The following is a 27309-nucleotide window of genomic DNA, read 5'->3' as shown; positions in this document are numbered from 1 at the left end:
ATGGCTATGAAAACCACTGCGGACCCTCCTCCCCTCCTAGACCTTCTCTCTTTATAATTTGTCCCAGTGATTAACTTGGGGCTATGCATCCTTAAGGCTTTAGGGTGTAACGCGCTTAAGCGTTCACCTGGCTCCCATCGGATTCGCCCACCGAAATTGGAAGAAAACCCAATGCATCTGCATCTCCTACTCAATTCCCATCATCTCCCTTCCCTTCCTTTATGCGCCTATTTATTGTATTTGTATAACCCTATCGATCCTTGATGATGCTCGCGCAACGCTCCGTCCAGATGCTGTCCTGGCTGTTGAAGACCACGCCGATAAAGTCGTCTGGCCGTTTCATGGCCGACCGTAGCTCTCGGAATGTCTGGAGGAGGTCCTCTTGAGGCCGCAGCTGCAGGTCTGTGTTTCGGGGGCTGTCGCGGTTGCTTTTTGAGGTGACCCAACCCAGCTCACGCAACATCCGGTTGCTGCACCCCTTATGCTCTACAGCGCCATTAGCATCATAAGCCTCACACCATCCCTGCGTTATACTGTACCAATCTTCTTCGTCATCTCGGCTACATCATAGGCCGTCCCACTTGAACCCTTCTTCCAGGGGAAAGAGGCGGGGTAGAGGAACCACATCATCCTCGTGACCATGACGAGGGCCAGCTGGGCCGGGTCCTTCCTCTTGGCTGCGGTCCCGAATTCGCGCGACCCAGGCGCAACCTCTGGCGTTTCCGATGAGGAGCAAACGGTCAATGTGATCATCAGCATCAGGCAACAGAGGGGGTCGTCGATGTTGTTAGAGAGGCAGTTTATCGCCAGCTGATAGTGGTCTAGAACCCGTAGGTCGCCCTTGTTAGAGAAGATCGCCTTAGCCTTGAGAAAACCGTCCGTGATAAGGCTGGGGACGTTGGTGAAGGGGAAGCTGCAGCCGAAGCTGATGGTTCTGCGCGTCTGCCTGAGCGCCCGGTCGTGCGCAGCTTTCTCGTGCTTGATTTGAGCTTCCTGCGCCGCGCGCCTCAGGGAGCCTGGCGGACCGGTTACTACTACGTGCGCGACCTCTCGACCGCGCAGGCTGACGACGGTGGTTGACGTTAAGCGGCCCTTGACGGCGTCAGGCACCCACTCAACACCGGCCGCGAGGAGTCGGCCAGCTATCACGGAGACCCACTCATCAGGCTTGAGTCCGTTGCTAGCCTGGTTGCCGCTAGTCATGGCCGCCTGCAGATGGTCCGGCCATGTCGCGTTGACTGGCGCGGATGCTGCCCGCCCCTTCTCGGTAGAGATAACGCGGAGAAGCTCAGTAGCAAAGTCATGCCTGGTGCGCGTCCTCGACAAGGTTATTTTTATGCGCGAGCCGCCCGAGGTGAGACCGTCAGTTAGCCGCTGTAGCGCGATATGGGTGAAGGCGTCTGGCGCCGCTTCCCACGCCTCAACAGCCGACTTACACGCCTCTTTCTGCTCCAAGGTGATAGGTATGCTACTAGTGTCGCTACTACCTTCTTGCAGCCTGCGCCGTAGTTGGTTAGCTATGAAGAGCTTCGTCTGGGGGATCCACATCTCCCGCAGGAGTTCCGTCACATATTCTGTCACAGCTGCATGGCTCTTGAATGCGTCCCGGCCTAGCTGGCTGAACCAGATCTCGGTCTCCCGGTGGGAGGCAAGGCGGTCGCCGTAGTGGTGCTGTAGCTCGCTAATATGGAGCAGTATAAGCCTTCCCGTCTTCGCGGAGCGGGGCCACCGGCTGGTGTCCATGAAGCAGGTCGCTGCCCCGGCTGGACCGAGGTCTAGTACGGCTGGGTCGATATAGGGCCACGCCCCAGCTAGAAGGCTGTCGATGGTGCCTAGCGGCCGGAGCACCGTCTTCGGCAGGTGGCGCTCATGCCCGGTGAAGATATACCCACCAAGCCGGTCAAGTACTGCAACAGCCTCAGAGTGTGCGAGGTCTAGGCCGCGCTCGCCGCCAGCAACGTAACGCCGTTCCATCTCACAGATAGCAAGCTCAAACAGGCGGCAGTAGGCCGACATGATACGGGGGAAGATTCCGACTGGTATAGACCGAAAGATATGGACATACGACTCATGCTCTGTGAGGAAGAAGCGCATGAGTTGGAAAATGGGGCGAATGACGTTCTCGAATGTGCGCTCAACGCTGTCCATATGTCGTATGTTGAGTGATACGACCTGCTCCATCCGGTATGCTACCTCATCCTTCTCGATAGCGATGTCCAGCTGCCTGCGCTCTCGCGCAAACGGCTTAGACTCTTCGGGCTGCTCAGGCGTGAGGTCGCCACGGATACGACGTAGTAGCCTCTCCCGCCTGTCTCTTGTGTACGACATGGCGGATGTGTGTGACGTTGGGGCTGTTAGCGCTGCTGTCGCGTACCCCTTTGTCGCGAGGAGGGCGCTGGCGCTATGGCGCACGCTTCTCTTGATGTTGGAGTAGCCCTGGAAGTAGCCGAACGAAAGCACGTCTGCGCCCTCATTGCGGTCGCTCATATTCCCCTGTAGAGCGGTGTAGAGCGAGTTAAGGAAGGCGGGCGGCTGGCTGGAAGAGAAGTTTCCATACGTGGGGTGGAAGGCCTGCGGGTAGAAGGTGTAGTCGCGGTTCCCAGGGTACTCTCGCGCCACCATGTTCCGGTCGGCGAGGAGGCAGCGCGTCTGTGAGCCGCCCGACTCGCTATTGATACAGACTGCGAGGGCGTAAGATATAGCACTGATACTGCTGAGATCAAAGCGGGCGTTGAGCTCCACGATCATGCTCTGTAGGTCCCTGCTCTCTCTGAGCATCTGCTGGTACTCCCGGCCTTCCACTGTATCGCTATGTGTACTTTGTCCCTCGTTAAGAGAGAGCTCTTCGACCTCCTGCCGAGAATTTCCATCTCTGAGGCCCTCCTCCTCGGCATCCTGCTCGGCGTCCTCCACCCCCTCCTCCTCCTCCTCCTCCTCCTCCTCCTCCTCCTCCTCATAGGGTATATGTCTCTCGCGCGGCAGGTCGTAGATAGTATCGCTGACCTGGATCTCGATATTCGCGCCGTAGTCATACGCGTGAAAGGCCGGCTCGTGGCGTCGCCAGAATGAATTGGGATTGTGGGTGCTAGCCCAGGCGGCCCAACCGTCCATGAACTGCTGCTGGAAGACCTGCCACTTAGCCGAGCTTATGCGCTGGGTACTCTTTGTCCCCAACCGCCAGCAGGCCTCAACCCCCTCGCCAAGCAGTTGCGGCGACTGGAAGACGCCCACGATGTATGCGGCCAGCTCGCGGGCTAACCCGGCCGGCATCCCGCTCTTGTCCAAGGCTGTTGGTCTCTCGCGTGGGGCCCCGCCCCTGGAGGTCGGCTCGTGCGCCACGGGGTGCATGACGACGAACCAGACCTCTCGGGTACCAGCCTTAGCGACCCTGAACGTGCGCCCGGTGATATCGAACGGGATGCCGCCGATATGCTTTGCGCTGTAGGGCGCTGCGTATGACTCGAGAGAGAACTCGATGTTGTCGAAGACGGGCCCGTCGCTTTTCGTGATGGGGCTGCGTGGCTTGCCGACGATGCTGAAGAAGTCAAGGAAGAACTGCGGGAAGAAGGCGTCCGTGGCCTTCGCTGGCGCGCTGCCTCCAGCGCGGGACCCGAAGTCAATCGTGTGCTTCTCCTGCAGCATCTTGATAGCATCGGCTGGCTCGAAATCGCTTCGGAGGACCTTTTCGATAAAGCGTCTGGCTGTGGATAGGTGTGAGAGGCGTCAGCGTTTTCTTCTCGCTCCTAGTTGAATTCCTTCTACATATATACCTCGGAACCTGTGGTGCCCTGAGGAGTGGTCCACCGCCCACCTGTGGCTGGTCCGCCCGTCGTTGCCTTCGTCCTCTTGCTGGTCGTCGACGAAGAACTCGTCGCCGTCCGGGTCGGAGGCAGCACCAACGTCAGAGAAGGCTTCACCATCCACTAGCAGCATCTCAGTAGCAACATCTCCCTCGTTAGCTGTAGACATCTTAGTATGGTTATAGCGTGATAGTGGTGTAGGCCTTGCTATCCACGGTCTTAGTTGTGTGTAATCTACACGTTGGCTGAGGGATTTCCTACAAAACGCCCTCTATTTGCTATACGAAACCACCTGTGCATCCTCCGCTGGGAGGAGACCACCTACTGACCACTTATTCAGCAGGTGGTGGACAGGTTGCTGCTGATCATACCCTATTCCCTCTATAGACCTCGCCCACTATAGGCGTAGGAGGCAGATGCACAGCAGCATCTATGCATGTACGTATGCCCTCCTGGCGTGCCCGGGAGGGCATGGGATAGCAAGAAGAAAAAGCAAGCTGATGGTCGCTTAGGAATGGGTTATCAAACTATATTTGCGAGACCCACTTTGCTGTGGGAAATGAGAAACCTGATTTGTATTTGCCCGGCGGGCGCACGCATCTGCTGAGACATTTTCCATTGGCGGAATTAACTTTCTCGCATTCATTATCTGGTATGCAGGGGAACCCAGAACGTGCCAACGCCCCTACTGCCGCGCGGCGCTGGCCGGTTTCCTGGCTCTAGGCCCTAGCTTCCAGCGTGGCCCTGGTTTCTGGCTGGCGGTAGTTGCTGGCGCTGGGGGCGACGGCAGAGGGCGCCGCTGTTGATGCGGCGGCGGCGGCGAGGAGGAAGGGGGGATGCTGCTGCGGCGGCTGGGTCGTGCTACGTGCTGAGCGCCATCTTCGTCGTCGACGTCGCCGCCGCCGCCGCTGCGTTGGCGCTGGCGGGAGGACTGCCTGGCGATGACGGGCGCGTCCTGCGGCGGCTGGCTAGGGTCGTCGGGGCGGTCCGGCGCCGCCGCTGGGGAGCTGTTGGGGAACGCAAGGTACAGATAGGCGTTGACGAGCTCCTCCGCCTTCTGCTGGGCGAGCCGCATCGCCGCGGCGTCCTGCTGGCCGGCGAGCTTGAACAGGCCGGCGCAGAACCCCTGCACGAGGGTGGAGGCCTTGGCCTGGCGCTCGCACCTCCTGGTCGCGCGCTCCGTCTGCCACGATGGCCGCAGTGTATGGCCCTCCCTATCGGTCGTCTGCCGCACCAGCTTCAGCAGGCGTGCCCACGCGACGTAGTTGAAGCGCTGCCCGTATGAGCCGCCGCCCTCGTCGCTGTCCTCTCCCTCGGCGGGCGCGTCGTCGTCCAGGAGCGGGAGCAGCTCCGGCGCCCGGAACTCGGCCAGGTTGTCCCGCACGTAGTCCAGGACGCGTCTCTGCAGCTGGACAGCCGCGATCGCAGGGAAGGCCCCGGGCGCCCAGCCCCTGCTTGAGGCGAGCTCGTCTAGCGCCATCGACAGGTGCTCCCGGAGGAGGGGCTTGTTCCTCACCTTAGGCCTGATGTCGTCGACGGCCTTGGCCTGCTCTGGGCTGATCCAGCGGATCACGTGATGGAGCACGCGGACGGCCGTCTGGATCTCTAGCTTCCTGCAATGGAGGACGCGCCTCAGGTCGGGGAACGTGAGCACAAGCGATTCCGCGATGTGGTCGTGGACGAGGCGGTAGGTGCTGTCATCCAGCGTCGCGAGGAACCCGTCGACCCGCGCGGTGCGCGGCGCTTGCCCCGCCTGCTGCTCCCCAGGCGCGTAGAACACGCTTGTGACGTTGGGGGCGGCTTGGCAGGTTGAGAGCCTCTCCCAGTCGGCAGGCGTGATGTTATCCCGCTCGTCCGCGGGCAGGTCGGCCAGGACGCCGAGGACCTCGCCCAAGGCATCGATCCAGTACTCATCGATGCGGAGGCTGGCGATCCACTCAAAGTATGAGATGTTGAAGGTGTCCAGCCCTAACCTCGTGCGGCACCACTGCGTCGTGGTGGGCCGCCACCTCCGGTGGTTCCATAACGTGATGAGCCTCCGCGTTGGGAAGTGCTTGTCGCCGCCGAGGCGGAGTGCCTCAATGACGTGCGGGGCGGCGTCCTCCCCGCCCAAGCCCTCGTCCTCCCGCCCTCCTGTGAAGGCGATGGACGCGAGCTGCATCCAGATCTGCCCGTGGTTGTCGGGCAGGCTTGGGTCCCGCCGGTTAACACGCAGCTTGACGTTCAGGTCGCGCGGCAGGCGGTCTTTAGTGTTCCATGTCGTCCGTTAGCCTCTCGTGAACCATCATCCTTATGCTTTTTGTGTGGTGAACCGGATGGGAATGGCGAGGGGGGAGGGGGGGAGGGGGGAGGGTGCGCCTTCCTACCTTTATCGTAGAGCTCGCACACCCACCACAGATTGGAACCCGGCGCGCCCGTCTCCTTGACGTACTCGCGGAGCGCCTGGATGCGGTGCTGGCCGGCCATCACCTCAGCCTTGGTCCCATTGACTTCGGCCCAGCGCAGGAAGCATAGCTCGCGAGGGCCGTCCTCGTCATCCTCGTCGTCCTCATCGTCCTCGTCGTCCTCGTCGCGCTCGTCGCCGCCGTCCTGTAGCATACGCCTGACTTCCTCGGCGCTGCAGAGGACGACGATACGGTTCTCCGGCGCCCGCCTTTCCAGCCCGCCGCTCCTGAATGCGTGTACCAGCTCCTGGACGTGGGCCGCGTTGATCGGCCGATTCTTTCCGACGCTCCAGGCTGTGCTGAGCATGTCAACGGGCATCCTAGCAACAGCGAGGAGGAAAGGTTGTGCCCGTTCTCGCGCGGACGAGGTCTCTGTGAAGGGTGCGCTGGCCTCGTCTTCTCGTCTGGCCCGCACCCGCCTCCTGGACCCTGACGGCGCTGCCGTAGCCGCTTTCTTATCGTCGCTCTCGTCACGCTTCCTCTTCCGCTGGTTGGCGGGCACTCTGGTCATTGCGGTGATGTGCACTTTCTGATGGAGGAAACTATCGGGTTTTCCTGTTTTTTCCCCCTTTGTTTCCAGGGTGGTGGTTTAGGACTGGGTGGTTGAGTGGTTAAGAGGGTGCGGGAGTGCTGTTGGTGAGATGAGATATGTGGGTGTGCGTAAAAGGGAACATGGTACTCAAAAAAGGGGTACGTATTCAGCATGACTGGATGTGATTGGCTGAGACTGCTGCTTTAGGCTGCCAGGCGAGGGCGGGCCAGCCGTGGCGGCGCGGCGCGGCCAGCAGCCAGCGGCCAGCGGCCAGCGGCACGGCGACAAGCCAGCCACAACGGCTCAGGGAATTAATATGCACTTACAACTGTGAATGCCGTGGATGCTTGTACCCGCTGTTCATCGCCCTTGAACGGATAGCCGTGTTGTCTCGTACGCTCTATGCTGAGGATTAACGCCCTCTACAGGCTGCGTCTCAGGTCCTGCGAGCTTGTAGTAGGGTTTCAGCGTGCCTCTAGCATGAGACGAGCGTGGGATGGTGAGTTGGAGCCCTGTCTGGCTATACTGTATATACTCTATCCTAGGCGGACGACTGTTCTAGTAGGGAGATGTCCAGCGTGAGGTCTGTTATGAGGAGCAATACACGCTCTTCTAGCTTAACCTGGGCTGACTATCACTACACATAAGGGTATGTGTAGCCCAGCTGGTCATCTGTTTATGACGATATAAAGATTCATCATGATACTAATACAACATATCTGTTGGATGTGTATACTTATTGGGACTGGATGGCGGTTTTGTGTGGCACACACTTTTAGTGCATATCCAAATACATCTTGTGATAAAATGCAGAAAAAAAAGCGTCTCAGTGCTGCAATGAGCGATTTTGCCCGTTTCAACTCTAAATCACCTCTATATTATCTATATAAGCTATTCGATCTACTTTTTTACTAGCTACAGCATGACGCGTGGAACTATTCGCTATTTGCATCTTTTAACCCTGGGTTTCGAGGGGCGACTCGCCCAGTTGATGCTCAACAGGCTCTGACATAATCAACTACTGTGGGGCGGCCTCCGGCACGGGGTCGCAGTTGTTCCAGACTCTAAGAGCTGTCCGCTCCCGTCCAAGGGCTGTCCCCAGACCTCCCTCAGGGTCTACACCCCCCCCTCCTTCTATTTTTACATCACCCGACTATGCTACTTCGTGGACGCGTCTCCCCGTCTTTCTCATGCCTTTCTGCTGGCTATTACTCCTCTCACTTCCCTAGGCTGACCGACCAGGCCTCTCCACGCACATATAGCCCGGCCATTGCTCTATACTTGTCTCACCTGTCTAGAATAATGGACTTGATCATAGGAGCGGCTTGTCTTTCCTCTCCATACAGGGCTTGACGTGTTTATCTTGCTTCCTTCCGACGCGACGTTATGCACTAGTCCGCTTCCGGTAAGGCGCTTGCTGACTCATAGCCAAACACCCTTTCATTAAACGCGTGGATAACTCTGCTTCCTCCCCGGGGGGACGCGCTCCTGGTTTTCTCTTTCCTTCTTCATCCCATCTTCATCTCGCCATCTCTAGATGAAATACAGAGGAAAGTAACGGCGCTACGGATACATGCGTGCTGCTCAATAGCCACCTGCGGACGCTTTACTACATTATCCATCTTTCTCCCTCAATCTGAATACTCCCCGCGAAGGGAGAGAGAGGCCTGCGGCTCTCGAACAATCGACGTGATGTGCATCACCACGAAGCTCGACGGAAACCCTTACGTGGACCAGCTAGCTAGGCTTGAACATAACGTTCCTAAGGTAAGACAAGGTAAGTAGATGCGCGAACGTTAATGCGGCTTCTAGATGAAAGCTGTACGGCGGGGTTTGGTTGAGGCCTGCGAAGCCCCCAAACGCGTAAGTTGTTCTTTGGCCGCGAGGGCGTGAGTTGGACAATGTCCCCAGGCATGAGGCATCGGGCTTTTGACACTTGAAGCCCCCATACCCCCGCGGGCATACGTTGCTTCATGCCCCCAGGGGCGTCGAGCTTTCTATGCCCTCACGGGCATGCGTTGCTTCATGCCCCCAGGGGCGTCGAGCTTTCCATGCCCTCACGGGCATGCGTTGCTTCATGCCCCCAGGGGCGTCCAGCTTTCTATGCCCCCACGGGCATGCGTTGCTTCATGCCCCCAAGGGCGTGTCACTACAGCCTGCCTTACCCTGCCTAGCTAGCTACAAATAAATCTATACATCCATCTACCTATCTATCTACCTACCTACCTAGCTTAGCAGTATGCCTGCCTGCCTGTGCCTGCCTGTGCCCGCCTGTGATCCTATCCCTCTCTCTCCTCGTGCTCGTGACCTTGGATCTTGGACCTTGGACCTTTGACCTGCCTGCCCTGCCCCTGCCTGCCTGCCTGTTTTTGCTGCTTCCTAACCCTACCCTGCCCCGACCCGTGCCGTCGGGCCACGCTACTCCGCCTTCGACCTTCGCCCCGTCCATCACACCCATGCGTCTAACGCGTTCCACACCGCCCTCGCCGGGACACGCCTACCCGGCCCGTTCCACCCGTCACCCGCCGTGTACATACCTATATCGGGAACCACCCCTCGTCCGCCCTCCGCCCTTTACACACCCACATACACCTTTGGTTCCACCACGCCCACCATATTCACCACCTTCACCACACCATCTTCACCATCTTCACCACGTCCACCATCTTCACCACGTCCACCATATTCACCACCTTCACCACATCCACCACCTTCACCACACCATCTTCACCATCTTCACCACGTCCACCACATTCACCACCTTCACCACACCATCTTCACCACGTCCACCACCTTCACTACCTTCACCACCTTCACCACACCACGTCCACCACCTTCACCACACCACCTTCACCACACCACCTTCACCTCTCCTTCCACCCCCGTCCACAACCCCCTTCATCCTGCATCTGCACGCCCTCTGTAAACATCGCCCGATATAAACCCTATCTACCTACTGCCCTCTCTATCGCCCATCTACACACCCGTCTACTGGCCCCTATCTACCCCTAACCTTTTCCTCTTCTCTGTCCCTAACCTTGTCCTTTCATCTATCCCTAACCCTTTGCTTTTGTCTCTCTCTAACCTTCTTCCTTCATCTACCCCTAACTATCTCCTTCTGCTCTCTGCTCTATATCGAACCTTCCACCTCCACTTTCTCTCCATCTCTTCCCTCCACATTTCACCCTAAACTTCTAATTCAATTACTTTGCCCTGTTCTTTGTCCTTCCTTTTGCTTACCCCTCACCCCCTCCCAACTCTTCTATCCTTTAACCTCTTTTGATTTCTTCTCTCTTCTTTTTCCTTTTCTTTTTCTCTTCCTGTTTTCTTTTTTTGCTCTTGAACTGCTGTTCCAATTTCCGAAATTTTCGTAAATAACAAAACCACCCCTATCTCTGAAATATATTTTTCCCATCTTCATCTTCAATTATAACTATCCCCTCTGCTCTGGCCCTAACCTTTTCCTTTCACCCGTCCCTAACCTTGTTCTTTTCTCTATCCCTAACCTTTTCCTTTCCTCTGTCCCTAACCCTCTCCCTCTGTTGTAACCCTGACCTTTTATCTCTCTCCGACCTTCGTCTTAACCCTACCCCTAACTATCCCCTTCTGCTCTATATCCAATCTTTTTTCTTGAATCGATCCCAACCCCTCCCCTCTTGCTATAACCTTAACCTCTTATCTCTACTCTCTCTCCATCTCTTCTGTCTATATTCCATGTAAACTGTCGATTGAATCATTTCGCCTCCTTTCTTCTTATCTATTTTGCTTGCTTCTTTCTTCCTCATAACTCTTCTATCTGTTAATTTGTTCTTGCTTTTGTTTGCTGCTTCTCTTCTTTCCTTTTGACTGCTATTTCTATCTTCTATTGCTTTATTTATTTCCTTCTTCTGCGCCTCTCTTTATGCTCCTTGAACTGAACCTCTTCTTTAACCTTTCCTTTCTATTGATTCTAAATAACCTTTATCTAAATTATCCCTAAATACTCCTGTTCTTTCTTTAATATTTCCTTTATATGTAAATATTACTGTTCTCTCTGCTCTATCTCTAACCTTTTTCTTTCTATCCATTTCTAACCCTTTTCCCCTATCTATCTCTATTCTACTTCTCTCCCCTTTATATTCAATTATAACCGTCTCTTTCTACTCTCTCCCTTTACTCTCCTAACCTTAACTTTCTATCTCTTATTTTCCTTATCTATCTCTAATCTTTCCCTCCACTCTATCCCTTCTCCGTTCCTCTACTCTTTAACCCTAACCCTTTGTTGCAATTTTCCTTCTCTGTCTCTATCCCCATCTGTTCCTGACTACTTCCTCTTGCTCTAACCTTAACCCTTTTTCTTTTTTATCTATTTCTGCCTGCTCCTCTCATAATAACTCTAACCTCATTGAAACTTTCCCTTGAACTTTTCTGTCTATATTAAATGTGAAATTGCAAATAAATAACGTAACCTGCTGAATAACGTATTTCTCTTACTCACCTCTTTATTTTAACTTCTCTATTTATTGATCTTTTTTGTTCCTTGCCTCTCTCTACTTTATTTCCTCTGTTCTAAAATTCCTTCTGGCTGGTAACTCTGAAACCCTCTTTTCTTATCTTTTATTCTCTCCCCCCCCCCTTCGCTATTTTTGCTACTCCTATCTTCTTATGGTTCTGATCTGCGGACTTCTTTATCTTTTAACGCATTCTATATAACCTCTATTGTTAAAATCCTTTTATTTACTGTCGGATTTCTTTTCCTCTATTGCTACCTCTTAACCCTAACTTTTTCTCTTTGAATCTTTTGCTTATTTTACCTTATTACTCTACTTTTCCTTTTTTTTATTGCTGCTTTGGTCCTTCTGATTCCCTCTGTTATTTTTCTTTCTTTATCTGTCTTTCGATATGAACCTATGTGGTGTTGAAATGCCTTGTACCTTTACTTATCTATCCTACTACTCTGATTATACACTATGTGCTATGGTATTATGGACACTTCTTAATACATAAACTATATCGTCTTTACTACTTATATCTCTAATGTAACCTGCTACTTACTAATTATTCTCATAATAACTATAATAACTTTGGAATATATATGGAAAACCATCTTGTATACTGCTATTGTTCTATCTTGACGTACTCTCTGGCTTGATATTACTTCCTCTGAACTTAATGTTGAATCATATGAAACTGGTTCTGTTTTTTTCTCTTGTTAATATGGCCTTACTAATGGATGATATGTCTATATATATGTTCTATATAACTTCGAACCTTTTAACTATTTCTTTCTTACTATTTCCTCTTATTACTCTTTTATACTATTCTGCCTTTGGCTTTAAACTGACGTTCCTTTTGCATTTCCTGGATGGTTATTATTGTTTTGGGGTCTATACCCTTATCATTGTATTATTTCATATCTAACCCTTGATTCTAATTAACCCTAATATATAACCCTAACTTTGGACGGTTAACTCCATCTGTTTTATCTTACCTTGCTACTTATACCATGTTTTTTATATGTGTGAATATCCCCCCTCTTCGCTTGTTGTTCTTCATATACCTCTGGCCTCATGCTATTTGATGCATCGTCTGTGTCTACTTTAAACCTCTTATCCTTACTTTTATGTTTCTTTTCCTTCATCTCTCTCTTTTCGTTTTGTTGTTTTTTTTCTTTCTCTTTTTTTTTTCTTCCTCCCGCATACCCTATGTACTACCCTATCCTCTTTAAAACTATTTGGTATAAATGCTTTATTCTCTCCCTTCTCCTTAATGGGTACGAACTAAATGCTATTTCACTTTGGGCAAATGCTTTGAACTTGACTGTGCACTATATTGCCCTGTTACTAACCTTAACCTTAATCTCTCTGCACTATCCCTAACCCTTTTCTTTCATCTGTCCCTAACTGTCTCCTTCTACTCTGACCCTAACCCTTTCCTTCCGTCCCTGACTATCTCTTTTTTGCTCTGACCCTACCCTTTTTCTTTCATTTATCCCTACCCCTCTCCCTCTACTATTATCCTAACCCTTTCGTCTCTACGTTTTCTTATCTAATCCTAACCTTGCTCTTTCCTCTGTCCCTAACCTTTTTCTTTTACCTGTCCCTAACCCTTTAAAATCTATCTGTCCCTAACTGTCTCTTTGTCCTCTGACCCTACCCCTTTCCTTTTGTCTATCCCTAACCTTTCTCTTTGATCTGTCCCCAACTTTTTTCTTTTATTTAACCTTAACCCTAAAAACTTTTGTATAACCCTACCCTTTTTCTCTTGTATAACCTTAACCTTTTGTCTTTACTTTCTCTCTTACCCCTCTATATATATAACTTGAACTTGTAAATAAATGTAAATTAATATGTTTCCCTCCTTCTCTATAAACTACTTTGCCTTCCTATCTCCCCGTCTTAACTATCCTATTTACTAATTTATCTTTATTTCTTTTCTTCTTATATTCTATATCACTCCTTACCCTAAACATACCTTATTATGCTTACCTCTTTTGTTTACTGTCGAATTGTGTTCCTTCTATTGCTACCTTTATTGTCTTACTGCCTCTCTTCTTACTTTCTACCTACTCCCACCTATTCCTATTATTCTGCCTTTCTTTTCTGACTAACTTGTTATCTGACCTTAAAACTTGTAACGGGCTAGAGCCCGGCCGAGATCTCCGGCTTTGCCGGAGCAGCTACCGAGATCCGGCTCCGCCGGATCCACTATTCTGCTGTAGCACACCGCCTAGCCCCGGTCTGCATCACTGCTGCTAGGCGCCTATCCCTGTAAAGTCCTTTCCTCCTTCTTCAGCTTAGAATAGTCAATCGACGGCACCTCTACGTTGAACAAGCCTAGGGGCCAGCCCCTTACATATTCTAAGCTCGACAACAAAAGACGCTATACGAAACCTCACGAGAGCGATATGACGATTCGCTAGAGGGTAGTGCAAACGAGAAGACGCTATACGGAACCTCACGAGAGCGACACGACGATTCGCTAGAGGGTAGCGCAACGAGAAGACGCTATATGGAACCTCACGAGAGCGGCACGATGGATCCGCCAGAGGGTAGCGTAAACGACGCGATGAATGCTGAGATTGATCGCCGGATCAACGAAGCGGTCAACGCAAGCGTCCGTCCTCTTCAGGACCAGATGGCCCAGCAGACGGCCCAGATGACGCAGCTCTTGACAGCTCTGAATGGGCTTATGTCAACGGATAGAGCAACCCCTACGCCGCTTGCGAGCAGCGTAACGACCCCGTCCACAGCCGATACAACTATACAGGCAACGAGCGACGGTATAACGATGGCAGCTAGAGGGCGGAGGAAACATCAAATACCAAACCCACCAAAGTTTAGCGGCATACGTAAAGATTTCCAACGTTGGTTCCTAGAGATGAAGGGAAAGATACGAAGAGATAGGGAAGCTTTCGACTGTGATGCCGATATATTCGCATACATCTACGCAAGGCTGGAAGGCACAGCTCAAACCATGGCGTCACCCTACTACGCTCAAGGCGGAGCAGATGGAGCGGAATCCTCCGATCAGTTTATGCAATACCTTGAGACTCGCTATGGAGATCCCAATGCAGAAGCCAGGGCACTGGATAGGCTACGTACTATCCGACAGAAGGAAAACGAAAGCTTTGCTACATTCCTCCCAAAGTTTGAGAAGGAGTTAGCAGAAGGTGGAGGAGGACACTGGGCAGACGCAGTCAGAATCAACTATCTGAAAGGAGCCCTGAACTCCACTCTGCGGGACCGTCTAATTAGTGTAATCGATCCCCCGAAAACCTACCCAGAATACGCCCGGGTCCTTATGATAATAGGGTCAGGGCTAGATAGTAGGACCTACCAGGAACGTCACGAACGACGACGATACCGAGATGCCGATGGGGACACCCTCATGGCTGGAGTCAGCCGGACTAAGGAGCCCAGAAGAGCCGCAAAGTCACAGCGCTACCGCAGCGACTCTTCCTCATCAGAAGACAACATAAGGCCCCAGAAAGATAACCGTAAATGCTATAACTGCAATAAGATCGGCCATATTGCTACACGGTGCCCTAAGCCAAGACGTTCAGGGCCTAAGAAGGTCAAGAAGGTTGAGAAAGCTAAGAGGCGAGAGGAGAGCAGCGATAGTAATGCTATAGAGGAGCTAGGAAGCTCTGAAGCTGAAGAGAGCTCGGGAAAAGAGTAACTCTAACGCGAAGTCGGGCGTTAGAGGCCAAGCCTAGTGACATTACAGAATGGAAGCAGTTCAAGCATCACATGAGCAGCAAATCAGCAGTGATCACTACCCGCATACACAAGGGCACTCAAGCAGACGCCCTAGTAGACACTGGGTGCGATCTATACTCCCTTATCGACCACGACCTCGCCCGTAAGCTCCGCCTACCGGTAGTAGACCGCTCTGAGCGGCTGCTAGGCAGCTTTAGCGACGCTACAGGCGCTACAAAAGCAACAGGTGTAGTTGTCTTCAACCTAGAGCTGTGTGGTTATGATGAGAAGATCTTTGCATATACCGTACGTAGCCTTGGTGACGACCTGTTCCTAGGGAAGCCTTGGATGGAGAGGAACCGTATTCTATACGATGCCGCTGCACAACGGATACGGCATAGGAGGGGTGGCGTAGACCTACGCTTAAAAGGCGAAGAAGAACCAGATCGAGTAAGGGAGATCAGAGCCGCGCGTCTCCTTCCAGGAGCTCCTTTCACTGCACTCTATAGGAGAGCACAACGAGACACCAAACGAACTGCAGGATACGAAGTCCGAGCCATCAGCCTAGCAGATATACAGAAGGCCCTTACGAAGAAGACTGAGAAGGCAGATCTAAAGGCCCTCCTTCCGCCAGCTATACTAGCTGAGTTCCACAAGCTGTTCCAACCTGACGAAGCCGCCAACCTTCCACCACATCGTCCTGGGGTCGACCATAAGATCCCTATCAAACAGGATAGTAGTGGTAATGAGACTGTACTACCATGGGGGCCGCTCTATAGCATGTCACGAGAAGAACTCCTCGTCCTCCGTAAGACCCTACGAGACCTACTGGATAAAGGCTTTATCCGCGCCAGCAGCTCAGAGGCATCAGCACCAGTACTGTTCGTACGTAAACCAGGGGGAGGGATACGCTTTTGTGTTGACTACCGCGCCCTTAATGAACTCACTAAGCGCGACCGATACCCTCTCCCCTTAATCCAAGAGACACTACGCACTGTTAGTGCTGCTAAGTGGTTCACGAAACTGGATGTGGTTGCAGCGTTCCATAAGATACGAATTGCTGAAGGAGAGGAGCATAAGACGGCCTTCAGGACAAGATATGGGCTATTCGAATGGCTAGTTGTACCCTTTGGGCTTACAGGAGCCCCCGCTACATTTCAACGATATATCAACGGAGTGCTTCGAGAGTACCTAGACGATTTCGCTACGGCATATATGGACGACGTACTGATCTACTCAAACGGCTCACGGCAAGACCACGAAGCAAAGGTTAAGCTAGTACTACGGAAGCTTGCTCTTGCAGGGCTCCGGCTAGACCCTCATAAGTGTGCGTTCTCTGTGAAGACAGTCAAGTACCTAGGGTTCATTATCACCGCAGGAGTAGGCATCTCCTGCGATCCTGAGAAGCTGAAGGCAATCAAGGAATGGGCTGCGCCAAAGACGGTTAAGGGAGTTAGAAGCTTCCTAGGGTTTGCAAACTACTATCGGATCTTCATCCCAGCATACTCAGAGATTGCTGGACCCCTTATATCTCTTACAAAGAAGGGCGTCCTATTCCACTGGGGTAAAGAGCAGGAAGTAGCATTCCAGGAGCTTAAGAGGATCTTTGCAGCCAAGCCTATCCTACATCAACTAGACCCTGAGCGTACAACCTACGTTGAGGCTGACTGCTCAGGCTTCGCCCTTGGAGGAGTACTGTCACAAGAAGATGAGCATGGGAGACGTCACGCAGTAGCATACCACTCGCAGCGGCTGAATGCCGCCCAGTTCAACTACCCAATCCACGATAAGGAGATGCTAGCTATTATTAGCTGCCTACGAGCATGGAGAGCGGAACTGCAGAGCGTCAATAAGTTCAAGGTTCTATCTGATCATAAGAACCTGAAGTACTTCATGACAAAGCAGAGGCTCACAGAACGACAAAGCCGATGGGCAGAGGAGCTGTCTCAGTACAACTTCGAGATACAGTACCGGCCAGGAAGTGAAGCAGTAGTGCCAGACGCACTCTCTAGACGCGAACAAGACGTACCTACGTCTCTAGAGGACGAGCGCGAACAAGGCCGGATTCTCCAGCTTCTTCCCGAAGTAGCCCTTACCTCAACGCGTACACGACGCGTAGAGGCAGCCCCATCAGTGCTTGTGTTCACCGACGATAAGGAACTACAGCAACTCTGGGACCAGACCCAAGGGCAAGACCAAGTCTACCAGCAGGCATATAATGCTGTGAAACAACGAGAAAGAAGCTTCCCTCCTAGCCTCAAGCTAAAGGTCCAGATTGCTGAGTGTGAGATCGATAATGGCAACCGACTACTATTCAGAGACCGGATCTGGGTACCAGGTAGCGAAGACCTAGATAGCGAGGCGAACACACTACGTACTCGTATCGTTCAAAGCAGCCACGACTCAGTACTTAGTGGCCACCCTGGTAGAGATAATACCCTCGCGTTAGTCAGTAGGCGCTTCTACTGGCCTGGCCAGTCACAGCTAGTACGACGCTTCTGCCGCAATTGCGATGGCTGCGGGCGAAGCCACATCTGGAGAGAGCATCGAAAAGGACTTCTGAAACCTCTACCAATACCGCAGCGTATACGAAGCGACCTCGCTATGGATTTCATTACCGACCTTCCCCTTACGGATAAGGGTGAGCGATACCTTTGGGTAATTATCGACCGGCTAGGAAAAGGCGTAACCCTTGAAGCTATGGAAAGTATGGAAGCTGAAGCCTGCGCTGAACGATTCCTGAGCTGCCACTTCCGCTTCCACGGCGTCCCTACTTCAATCGTGAGCGACAGAGGAAGCAACTGGACGAGCCGCTTCTGGCGGCAATTCTGCAAGCTTTTAGGAATAGAACAGCGGCTCAGTACTGCCTATCACCCACAGACTGATGGCGGCCCAGAAAGGATGAACCAAGAGATCCAGGCCTACCTACGCAATTACATTACCTACTCGCAGAAGGATTGGGCGAATAACCTCCCAGCAGCTCAACTAGCGCTCTGCAGCCGCGATAGCAGCGCTATAGGCATGAGCAGCTTCTTCTTAGAACACGGATACCACCCAGAGCCTGTCCGGGTTCAAGAGGCAGACCCAGAAGACCATGGGGGCCGTCGCGAGGACCTGGCACGCAAGTTGGTAACAAGGCTCCAGGACGTGATGGATATGGCACGGTCGACCCTTGCCTCAACGCAGCAACGCTATGAGGAGCTGGCTAACAGGAAGCGCCAGCCTACGGAGAGACTAGAAGCAGGCGACAAAGTCTGGCTTCACATGGGCCACTACAGGTCTCCTAGGCCATGCAAGAAACTGGATTGGTTGCACCATAAGTATACCGTTACGAAGGTTATCTCACCATACGTGGTAGAGCTTAACGTGCCAACGGCTATATACCCACGCTTCCACGTGGATACCCTGAAGCGTGCAGGTAACGACCCTTTACCTGGGCAAACGCTAGACGACGAGCAGCCGCCCCCAATTATAGATGACGAAGGCGAGGAGACCTGGAATGTAGAGAGTATCGACGCCGCCGCCTGGAAGCGTCGAGGGCGTGGGAGACGCCGTGAAGTGCTGGTTAAGTGGGAAGGATACGCAGAGAGAACCTGGGAGCCTATCGAGACGCTCCAGGGGACGGAAGCGATGGAGGCTTACGAACAACGTTACGGCCCTGCGATGAAGCACGACGGAGACCCAGCTCTAGCGCCACGGACGCGCCGCCGGAGGGGAGCGGGGAGGTAATGTAACGGGCTAGAGCCCGGCCGAGATCTCCGGCTTTGCCGGAGCAGCTACCGAGATCCGGCTCCGCCGGATCCACTATTCTGCTGTAGCACACCGCCTAGCCCCGGTCTGCATCACTGCTGCTAGGCGCCTATCCCTGTAAAGTCCTTTCCTCCTTCTTCAGCTTAGAATAGTCAATCGACGGCACCTCTACGTTGAACAAGCCTAGGGGCCAGCCCCTTACAAAACTAACCTGAAACCCTGACCCTTACGTCTATATATGATATATATATATATATGTGTGTGTATTGCTTTACCTTCTCTACTGCTCCTCTGGACCTTTTGTACTATATCACTCTGGGTCTAAAATCCCTGGTCTCCTTACCTACTTACTATTTCTTTCTATATTATACCTCTTACTTTTCCTCTAACTCTCTCCTTCTGGCTGCTTCTTGACTGCTTATTCCCTCTGTTACTATCCCCTCTTTAACTCCCCTATAATATTAAACCTTATCGTGGTAAAATGCCTTATGCCCCATTGCATCTATCCTACTACTGTGATTGTGTGTAACCCTTGATGGCATTACGAATCACTTCTTGATACATGACCTGTATGTTATTTGCTGCTTGAACCCTGTAATAAAACCTGCATTCTGCTTATGTTTTATTGATTTATACTATAACCTTGAAATATATAAACCCTGATTATATCTTGAACTATACTCCTGTTATCTTATATTGACCTCCTCCTCCCCGCTTGACTTTGCTTTCTCTTAACTCTGTATGTAACTATATATGAACCGGCTCTTGTGTTTGTATTATGGATATTGCCTTACTAATGAATAAAACGTCTATCTATGTTATGTATCACTACGAACCTAAAAATTACATCTTTGTTATTGTTCTTCTTTTCTTTATTCTGGGATGCTTATCTCCTTTTGGCCCCCTGTTGAATATCCCTATTATATTTCCCGAATGATTATCATTACCTTGGCGTCTGTGTTGATACCCTTGTCGTTATTTATTCCATATGTAATCCTTAATCCTAACCATCTTTAACGAACAACTCTCACTTCGGACGGTTATCTCAATCTATCTTACCTTAACCTACTTATATTACGCTCTATTCCTGTATGAATCTTCCCTCTCTTTGCTCCTTTTTATTTACATGCCTCTGGCTTCGTATTGATATACCGTCTATATTTGCTTAAAACCTTCCATCTTTACCTTTGTGCTTTCGCCTTCCCCCCCTTTTCCCCTTTTTTTCTTTTCTCTTCTTCTCATGATTTCCTTATTTCTTCTTTCATTAACCCTAACCTTATATACCACCCGAACCTCTTCAAAACCATCTGGTATATATACTGTATCCTCTTCCTCCTCTGTGATATGCACGAACTGAATGCTGTTTGACCTTGTGGAAATGCTTCTAACCTGACTGTTTACTGTATTACCCTGTTACGTATGTATACCTTGTTTTCCTGCTCTTTTGACTTAACCTCCCCGCCCTGTCCCTGCCCTTTTTCTTTTAACTGTTACTAATCTTTTCCCTCCATCTATCCCGAACCTGTTTGTTTGATTTTATCTCTAACCCTAACTCTGTCCGCCCCTGCCTATTTCATTCTATGTGTCCCTAACCTTTTATTTCTCATCTATCCCTTACCTGGATTTCTATCTTCTTTCTCTATCCCTAACCCTTTTCCTTTCTCTATCCCTAACCTTTTCCCTTCATCTGTCCCTAACCTTTTCCTTTCATCTGTCCCTAACCCTTTGCTTTTATCTACCCCTAACTATCTCCTTCTGCTCTATATATTACCTTTTTCCTACATCTATCTCCACCCCTGTCCCCCCTGCCACCAACCTGACCTTTTATCTCTACTTTCTCCCCATCCCTCCTGCCTATATCGAACCTGAACTTGTCATTTAATCCCTTTTCCTCCTTCTTTGTTCCTTTTTTTGCTTATCCTTATCCCTTTCCCCCTCTCAACTCCTCCACCTATTAACCTGTTTTTCTTTCTTCTTTTCTTTTTGATTTTATTTTTCCCTTTTCCTTTTTGTTGCTTTCCTTAACTCCTATCCCTATCTTCTAAACCATAAAACCGCCCCTCTGTCTGAAATATACTCCCTAACCCTAACACCTGCCTCTCTTGCTTCCATTCTATTCTCCTACTCTTATATGTCTTATGCGTTTTGCTGTGTAATTATGTCTGCGTATACTATACTATTTACTTTGTCATTTTAACCACTTTATTTCTTCTCAACCTTTGCCCTCTTCCTTACTCTTTCCCTTATGTTCATTCTAAACCATCTTTATCCCTCTGGATTGACGCTAAATACGTCTGTTCTATCCTTAACGTTTTCTTCATATCTAACCCTAACTATCCCCTCTGCTCTATCCCTAACCTTTTCCCTTCATCTGTCCCTAACCTTGTTCTTTTCTCCGTCCTTAACCCTGACCTTCTATCTCTTCCTTCTGCATCTATCCCTAACCCTTTGCTTTTATCTTTCTTGAACCTTTGTCTTATCTCTACTTTTTCTCTAACTCTTCTGTCCATATTTGACGTGAACTTATCATGTAATCACTTTGCCTCCTTCTTTGTTTATTATTTTGCTTCCTTCCTTCCTCCTCTTAACTCTTCTACCTGTTAACCTGTTTTCGTTCTGCTTTTGTTTCTTTCTTTTCCTCTTCCTTTTTGACTGCTATTTCTATTTTCTATTGCTTTGTTTGTTTTGAACTTTTGCCCTTCTCCTCATGCTCCTTTGACTGAATCTCTTCCTTACTCTTTCCCTTATATTTATTATGAATCACCTTTCTCTGAATGAACGCTAAATACTTCTGTTCTATCTTTACCATTTCCTTCGTACTTGATCACTGCTATTTTCTCTGCTCTATTTTAACCTTTTTCTTTTTTCTTTTTTCTTTCTAACCCTAACTAATATTTTCTTTATATTTAATTATCACTATTTCCTTTGCTCTATCTTAACCTTTTCCTTTTTCTTTTTTCTATCTAACCCTAAACCTTTTCCCTCTACCTATCCCGAATCCCTCTTCTCTTTATATTTAATTATAACTCTTTCCTCCTGCTCTCTCCCTCTACGCTTATAACCCTAACCTTTTGTTTCCAATCTTTCTCGTCTATCCCTGACCTCTCCTCTTATCTGTTCCTGACGACCTCTATCTGGATTAACGCTAAATACTTCTCTTCCATCTGTAACGTTTTCTTTCCATTTCATTCTCACCGTTCCCTCCGCTCCATCTCTACCCTTTTCCTCCTATCTATCCCTAACCGTTCCCCCCTATTTATCTCCTCTCCTGTCCTCTTTATATTGAATTGTGACTGTTTCCTTCTGCTCTCACCCTTAACCCCAAAAAAACCCTAACCTTTTGTCTCTCATCTTTCTTATGAATCCCTATCCTTTCCCTCTGCCCTATCCCTAACCTTTCTTCCCCATTTGTCCCTTCCCTATACTCCTCTCCTCTTCATCTTGAATTATAATCCTAACCCTTCTGCTCCCTCACTCTATTCTTATAACCCGGACCTTTTGTTTCTAATCTTCCTTGTCTATCCCTAACCCTTCCCTCTTATCTGTTCCTGACTACCTCCTCCTGCTCTGACCTTAACCCTTTTCTTTTATCTATTTCTACCTACTCCTACAATAATAACTCTAAACTTCCATTCCTGTCCGTGTTAAATGTGAACTTACGAATAAATAACTTAACCTGCTATATGATTTGTTTCTCTCGCTTACCTCCTCGTCTTAACTTCTCTGTTTATTCGTCTTACTTGTTCCCTACCTCTCTCTACTTTTTTTCCTCTGTTCTAAAATTCCTTCTAAATGGTGACTATGTAACCTTCCTTTATCATCCTTCATTCTCTTCCCCCTCCTCGCCATTTCTGCTAACCCTATCTTATTATGGTCTTGATCTGCGGACTCCCTTATCTTCTGACTTATTCTACATAACCTCTATTGTCTTTATCCCTTCATTTCCTGTTGAATTCCCTTTCCTCTATTACTACCTCCCTTCTCTTACACTTTCTCTTTGACCTTTTTACCTACTTTACCCCATCACTCTAACCTTTCCTTTAACCTTGATTTATTATCTAACCCTAAAAATTGCAAACTACACTTCTACTCTAACCCTAAATTAATATCTTTGCTCTTCTTCCCTGCTTGATCTCTCCTTCAACCCTAAACCTCTTGCCCTCCCTCTTCTTCTCTTTTTTCTTGCTGCTCTTCTACTCCTTATTCCCTCTGTGACTTTTCTTTCTTTGACTCTCTTTTCATATTGAACTATATGATCTCAAAATGCCTTATACTTTGACCTGTCTATCCTACTACTCTGATTATACACCATGTGCCATGGGCTTGTGGGCACGTTTTAATATTTAAACTATATTGTCTTTGTCACCTGTATCTCTAATATAACCTGCTGCTTGCTTATTCTTCTTGTAATAACTATAATAATCTTGAAATATGCATGGAAAATCATCTTATATACTGCTATTGTTCTATCTTAACGTCCTCTCTGGATTGATATTGCTTCTACTGAACCGTATGTTGAATGATGTATAAACTGATTCTGTTCTTTCTCTTCTGAATATGGCCTTACTAATGAATGAAACATCTATGTATGTCTTATATAACTGCGAACCCTTTAACTATATCCTTCTTACTATCTCCTCTCGTTTCTCTATTATACTACTCTGCTTTTGGCCATATATCGGCGTTCCTTTTGCATTTCCTGAATGATTACCATTATCTTGGCTTCTGTACCCTCATTATGTTATAATTTTGCGTATAACCCTAAAATCTAACTATTTTTAATGTATAACCCTAACTTCGGATGCTTATCTCTATTTATCTTACCTTAATCCTACTTATACTACGTTTTATATATGTGTGAATGTTCCCTCTCTTTGCTCCCTCTTTTTTATATGCCTCTGGCCTCGTGCTGTTTGATATATTGTCTGTATCTACTTTAAACCTCCCGTTCTTGCTTTTATGTCTTTTTTCCTTTCTCTTTTTCTTTTTGTTTTGTTGTTTTTTCATCTTTTTAATTTTTATTTTGATACCTTATATATCTCCCTGTCCTCTTCAAAACTATCTGGTATACATGCTTTGTTTTCTCCCTTCTCTGTGATGTGTACGAACTGAACGCTACTTCACCTTGGGCAAATCCTTCGAACCTGACTATGCACTGTGTTGCCCTGTGGTGTATGTATACCTTATTCTCCTGCTGTTTTGGTTGACCTCTCTGCGCTGTCCCTGACCCTTTACTACCACCTGCCCCTGACCCTTTCCTCCTACCTATCCCTAACATTTTTATTTTGTTTGGTTCCTAACCCTTCCCCTCCGTCTTCCCCCCCACCCATCTCTGCTTATCTATCCCTAACCCTTCCATTCTTCTCTTCCTCCCCCTTGCTTACCCTGGGTCCCCTCTATCACTCTTTGCTATCTCCTTTATCCCCTCTCTTGTTATATAAACCTTTCCTGTGTAAAAACGTCTCATACTCTGTTTTCTATTCTGCTTCCCTACTACACTTCTCTACTCCTTCCTCTCTAACTATAATACTCTCTTCTATCCTTTAACCTGTTTTGATTTCTTCTCTCTTCTTTTTCCTTTTCTTTTTCTGTTCCTGTTTTCTTTTTTTGCTCTTGAACTGCTGTTCCAATTTCGTAAATTTTCGTAAATAACAAAACCACCCCTATCTCTGAAATATATTCCCTATCTTCATCTTCAATCATGACTATTCCCTCTGCTCTGGCCGTAACCTTTTCCTTTCACCTGTCCCTAACCTTGTTCTTTTATTCTAACCCTAACCCTTTCCTTTCATCTATCCCTAACCCTTTCCTTTCATCTATCCCTAACCTTCTTCTTTTCTCTATCCCTAACCTTTTCCTGCTCCCCTGTCCCTAACCCTTCTCTTGCTCCCTCTGACCCTAACCCTTTCCTGTTGCTCTCTCTCTATCCTCTCTTACTCCTGATTATCTGCCCTCTTAAAACGCCTTTACTATCTACCTGCCGTCCTTTCTCTATCTAAATTCCTGTTTTTGTATTTTCCCTTGTCTCTGCTTTGCTCCTGCTTTGTCTATATCCCTCTAACTCTTGCTTTGTTACTAACCTCTTTGCTATATACTACCCCTAACTCTTTTTTCTCTTCCTTCTTCTTTCTCTCTCTTGCTCATCCTTTATTCCATCTGTATTTTTCTCGTTAATTTATCTGGTGCTTACTATTCTTCTATATCTTGGTGTTATTTAATCTGTATATATTATGAACTTGGAATTCTGTATAATGCTGCCTATCTACTTGTATTTGTCGTCCTGTTTACCCCCTTATCTTCATCTATATCCTTATATGCCTTTACAATTCTATTTGAATTGGAACTTTTGACTCTGGCTTTGGACTGGAATCTCTCTCTCTCTTACTTATGCCTGCTTATACTGACTACCTTACTTTATTAATATAAACACCCCTCTTGTTTTTCCTTTACTTTATCCTTAACTTTTATTCCTACTCTATTTTTAACTTTTTCTCCACTCTAACTCTTACTTTTATTTCTGCTCTGTTTCCAACTTTCTATTTCTACCCTATCCTTAACCCTTTTTCCTCTCACCTTTATTTCTACTCTATCCCAAACCCTTTTCTTTTAACCTATCCCTAACCCTCTTCTTTATTCTAACCCTAACCTTTTTCTTTTAACTTATCCCCTACCTTTTTCTCTACTCTATCCTCAACTTTTATTTATACTCTATTTCTAACTTTCTATTTTTGCCCTGTCCCTTACCTTTTTCTTTATTCTAACCCTCACCTTTATTTCTGCTTTATCTCTGACCCTTTTCTTTTAACCTATCCTTTATCCTTTTCTCTACTCTAATCCTGCCCTTTATTTCTGCTCTATCCCTAACTCTTATTCCTGCTCTATCCCTCACCCCCTTTTTTTTCTCTATCCTAACTTCTAATCCTGCTCTATCTCTAACCCTTTCCCTATAATATATCCCAAACTTTACTTTTGACCTATCTCTAATACTTGCCTTTATTCTAACTCTCACTTTAATTCCTGCTTTATCCCTAACCCTTTCCTTTTGACCTATCCCTAACCTTAACTCTGTACGATCTCTGACTTGCTTATGCTCTCCCTCTGTGGGCTGCTATATGAACCTTCCTCCTTCTTTCTTACCTAACTCTGTTTACTTATTATTCCTCCTTGTTATCCTGTCTGTATATGTTTCCTTTCTCCCTCTAACTCCTTTCTTCCCTTTCCTACTCTATTATATACATTAACCATCTACCTTATGAATCTGCTATCTTTGGTTTGTTACTTATTAACTTCTCCTCTCTTACTTACTCTTCTAACCTTTTGGTTTATAACCTTTCTCGTCGTACTTTCTTGTTGTTTTGTGAATAACTTATAACTCTTTTTTACTATCTTACTCCCTTATCTCTTTCTCTCTATTTACTCTTTAATCTTCTTTATTATGACTCCTATACTCTTATGAACTCGCCTCTACGGACGAACACCTTACTACTCGGCCCTTTTGTTATACTATGCTACTATGCTATCTAATCTAAAACTGGTCCTGTTATCTTCAACTCTGTATCTGTCTATATTATGCTTATATTCCTATGTTCCCTTTTCGCTCCTATCCTTGCCCTCTTTACTTTTGTCTCTTTCTCTGCTCTTTATATTCCTCCCTTCTTCCCTATCCCTTCTCTCCTCTCTATGCTTTACCCTTCTTGCCTCTACTTTCCTCTGCTCCTTGGATCCCCCCTTTCTTGTTGCTTGCTAATTGTATATCCCCTCTATTATCTGTTTCTCTACTCTATCTCCTACTTTTTCTCTACTCTATCCCTCCTAAACTTTACTTTATTGCTGACTTCTATTTCTGCCCTATTCTTAACCCTTCTCTTTGCTGTATTCCTGACTTTGATTCCTACTCTGACCTTAATCCTTCTCTTTAACCTATCTCTGACCCTTACTGTGTACTATCCCTGGCTCCCCTATACTCTACCTCTATGGGCTGCTAAATGAATCTCCCTCCTTCTCTTTTACTGAAATCTGTTTCTTTACTCTTCCCCCCTTGGTCTTCCATCTGTTTGTATTTCTATTTCTCTCTGTCTACCTTCTTTCTACCTCCCTTTATCTTTAACTACTGTCTGCTGTATAATTCTGCTATCTTTGGTATGTGATTCTTTAATTCCCCCTCTCTTGCTGACCTTGCTACCCCTTCTTGGCTGTAATTTTTCTCGGCGTACTTTGCTCTCTGTCTATAATAAATCTTTTACTCTTTCCTATGATCTTAATACTATTCTCTTTCCCTCTGCTTGCCCCCTAATCTGCTTTATTATAACTCCTATACTCTTACTAATTCGCCTTTGTTAACTGACCTCTTACTGTTCTGCCCTTTTGTTCTGCTACGCTATCTAACCTAAAACTGGCCCTGAAATCTTTAACACTACATCTGTATTATATTTACGCTCTTACATCCCCTTTTTACTTCTGTTTTTTCCCTTCTCTCCGGCCCCTTTCTCTGCTCTTTCCATCCTTCCACTGTTGCCTATACCTTTTGCTGCTCCTTGTATTCCCCCCTTCTTGCTCCTTGCTTATTATTCATCCCCTCTGTTACTCTTTGTCATCTTCCACCT

At 48.2% G+C, this 27309-nt stretch overlaps 3 protein-coding genes across 3 annotated transcripts; 1 reads left to right on the top strand and 2 right to left on the bottom strand.

Annotated features, from left to right (window-relative positions):
• Positions 1 to 250: 250 nt before the first annotated feature.
• CGGC5_v004746 (uncharacterized protein) lies at positions 251 to 3969 on the bottom strand (the record flags this gene model as incomplete). The annotated part of the gene is made up of 3 exons (XM_066151334.1): positions 251 to 486; positions 540 to 3701; positions 3771 to 3969. The coding sequence occupies 3 exons, from the start codon at positions 3967 to 3969 to the stop codon at positions 251 to 253; spliced, it is 3597 nt and encodes a 1198-aa protein (XP_066009365.1).
• Positions 3970 to 4485: 516 nt separating this feature from the next.
• CGGC5_v004745 (uncharacterized protein) lies at positions 4486 to 6755 on the bottom strand (the record flags this gene model as incomplete). Its single annotated transcript, XM_032028431.1, has 2 exons — positions 4486 to 6044; positions 6167 to 6755. 2 exons carry the CDS (start codon positions 6753 to 6755, stop codon positions 4486 to 4488), a joined length of 2148 nt encoding a protein of 715 aa, XP_031875291.1.
• Positions 6756 to 13790: 7035 nt separating this feature from the next.
• CGGC5_v004744 (Transposon Tf2-9 polyprotein) lies at positions 13791 to 18685 on the top strand (the record flags this gene model as incomplete). The annotated part of the gene is made up of 2 exons (XM_066151333.1): positions 13791 to 14932; positions 14974 to 18685. The coding sequence occupies 2 exons, from the start codon at positions 13791 to 13793 to the stop codon at positions 18683 to 18685; spliced, it is 4854 nt and encodes a 1617-aa protein (XP_066009363.1).
• Between the last annotated feature and the right edge of the window lie 8624 nt (positions 18686 to 27309).

The sequence above is a fragment of the Colletotrichum fructicola genome (genome assembly GCF_000319635.2).
Source record: "Colletotrichum fructicola Nara gc5 chromosome Unknown KSG_Nara_v1_contig02, whole genome shotgun sequence".
NCBI classification, from domain to species: Eukaryota; Fungi; Ascomycota; class Sordariomycetes; order Glomerellales; family Glomerellaceae; genus Colletotrichum; species Colletotrichum fructicola.
Note: the sequence above shows the minus strand (reverse complement) of the source record. Positions and strands in the feature narration are given on the sequence as shown.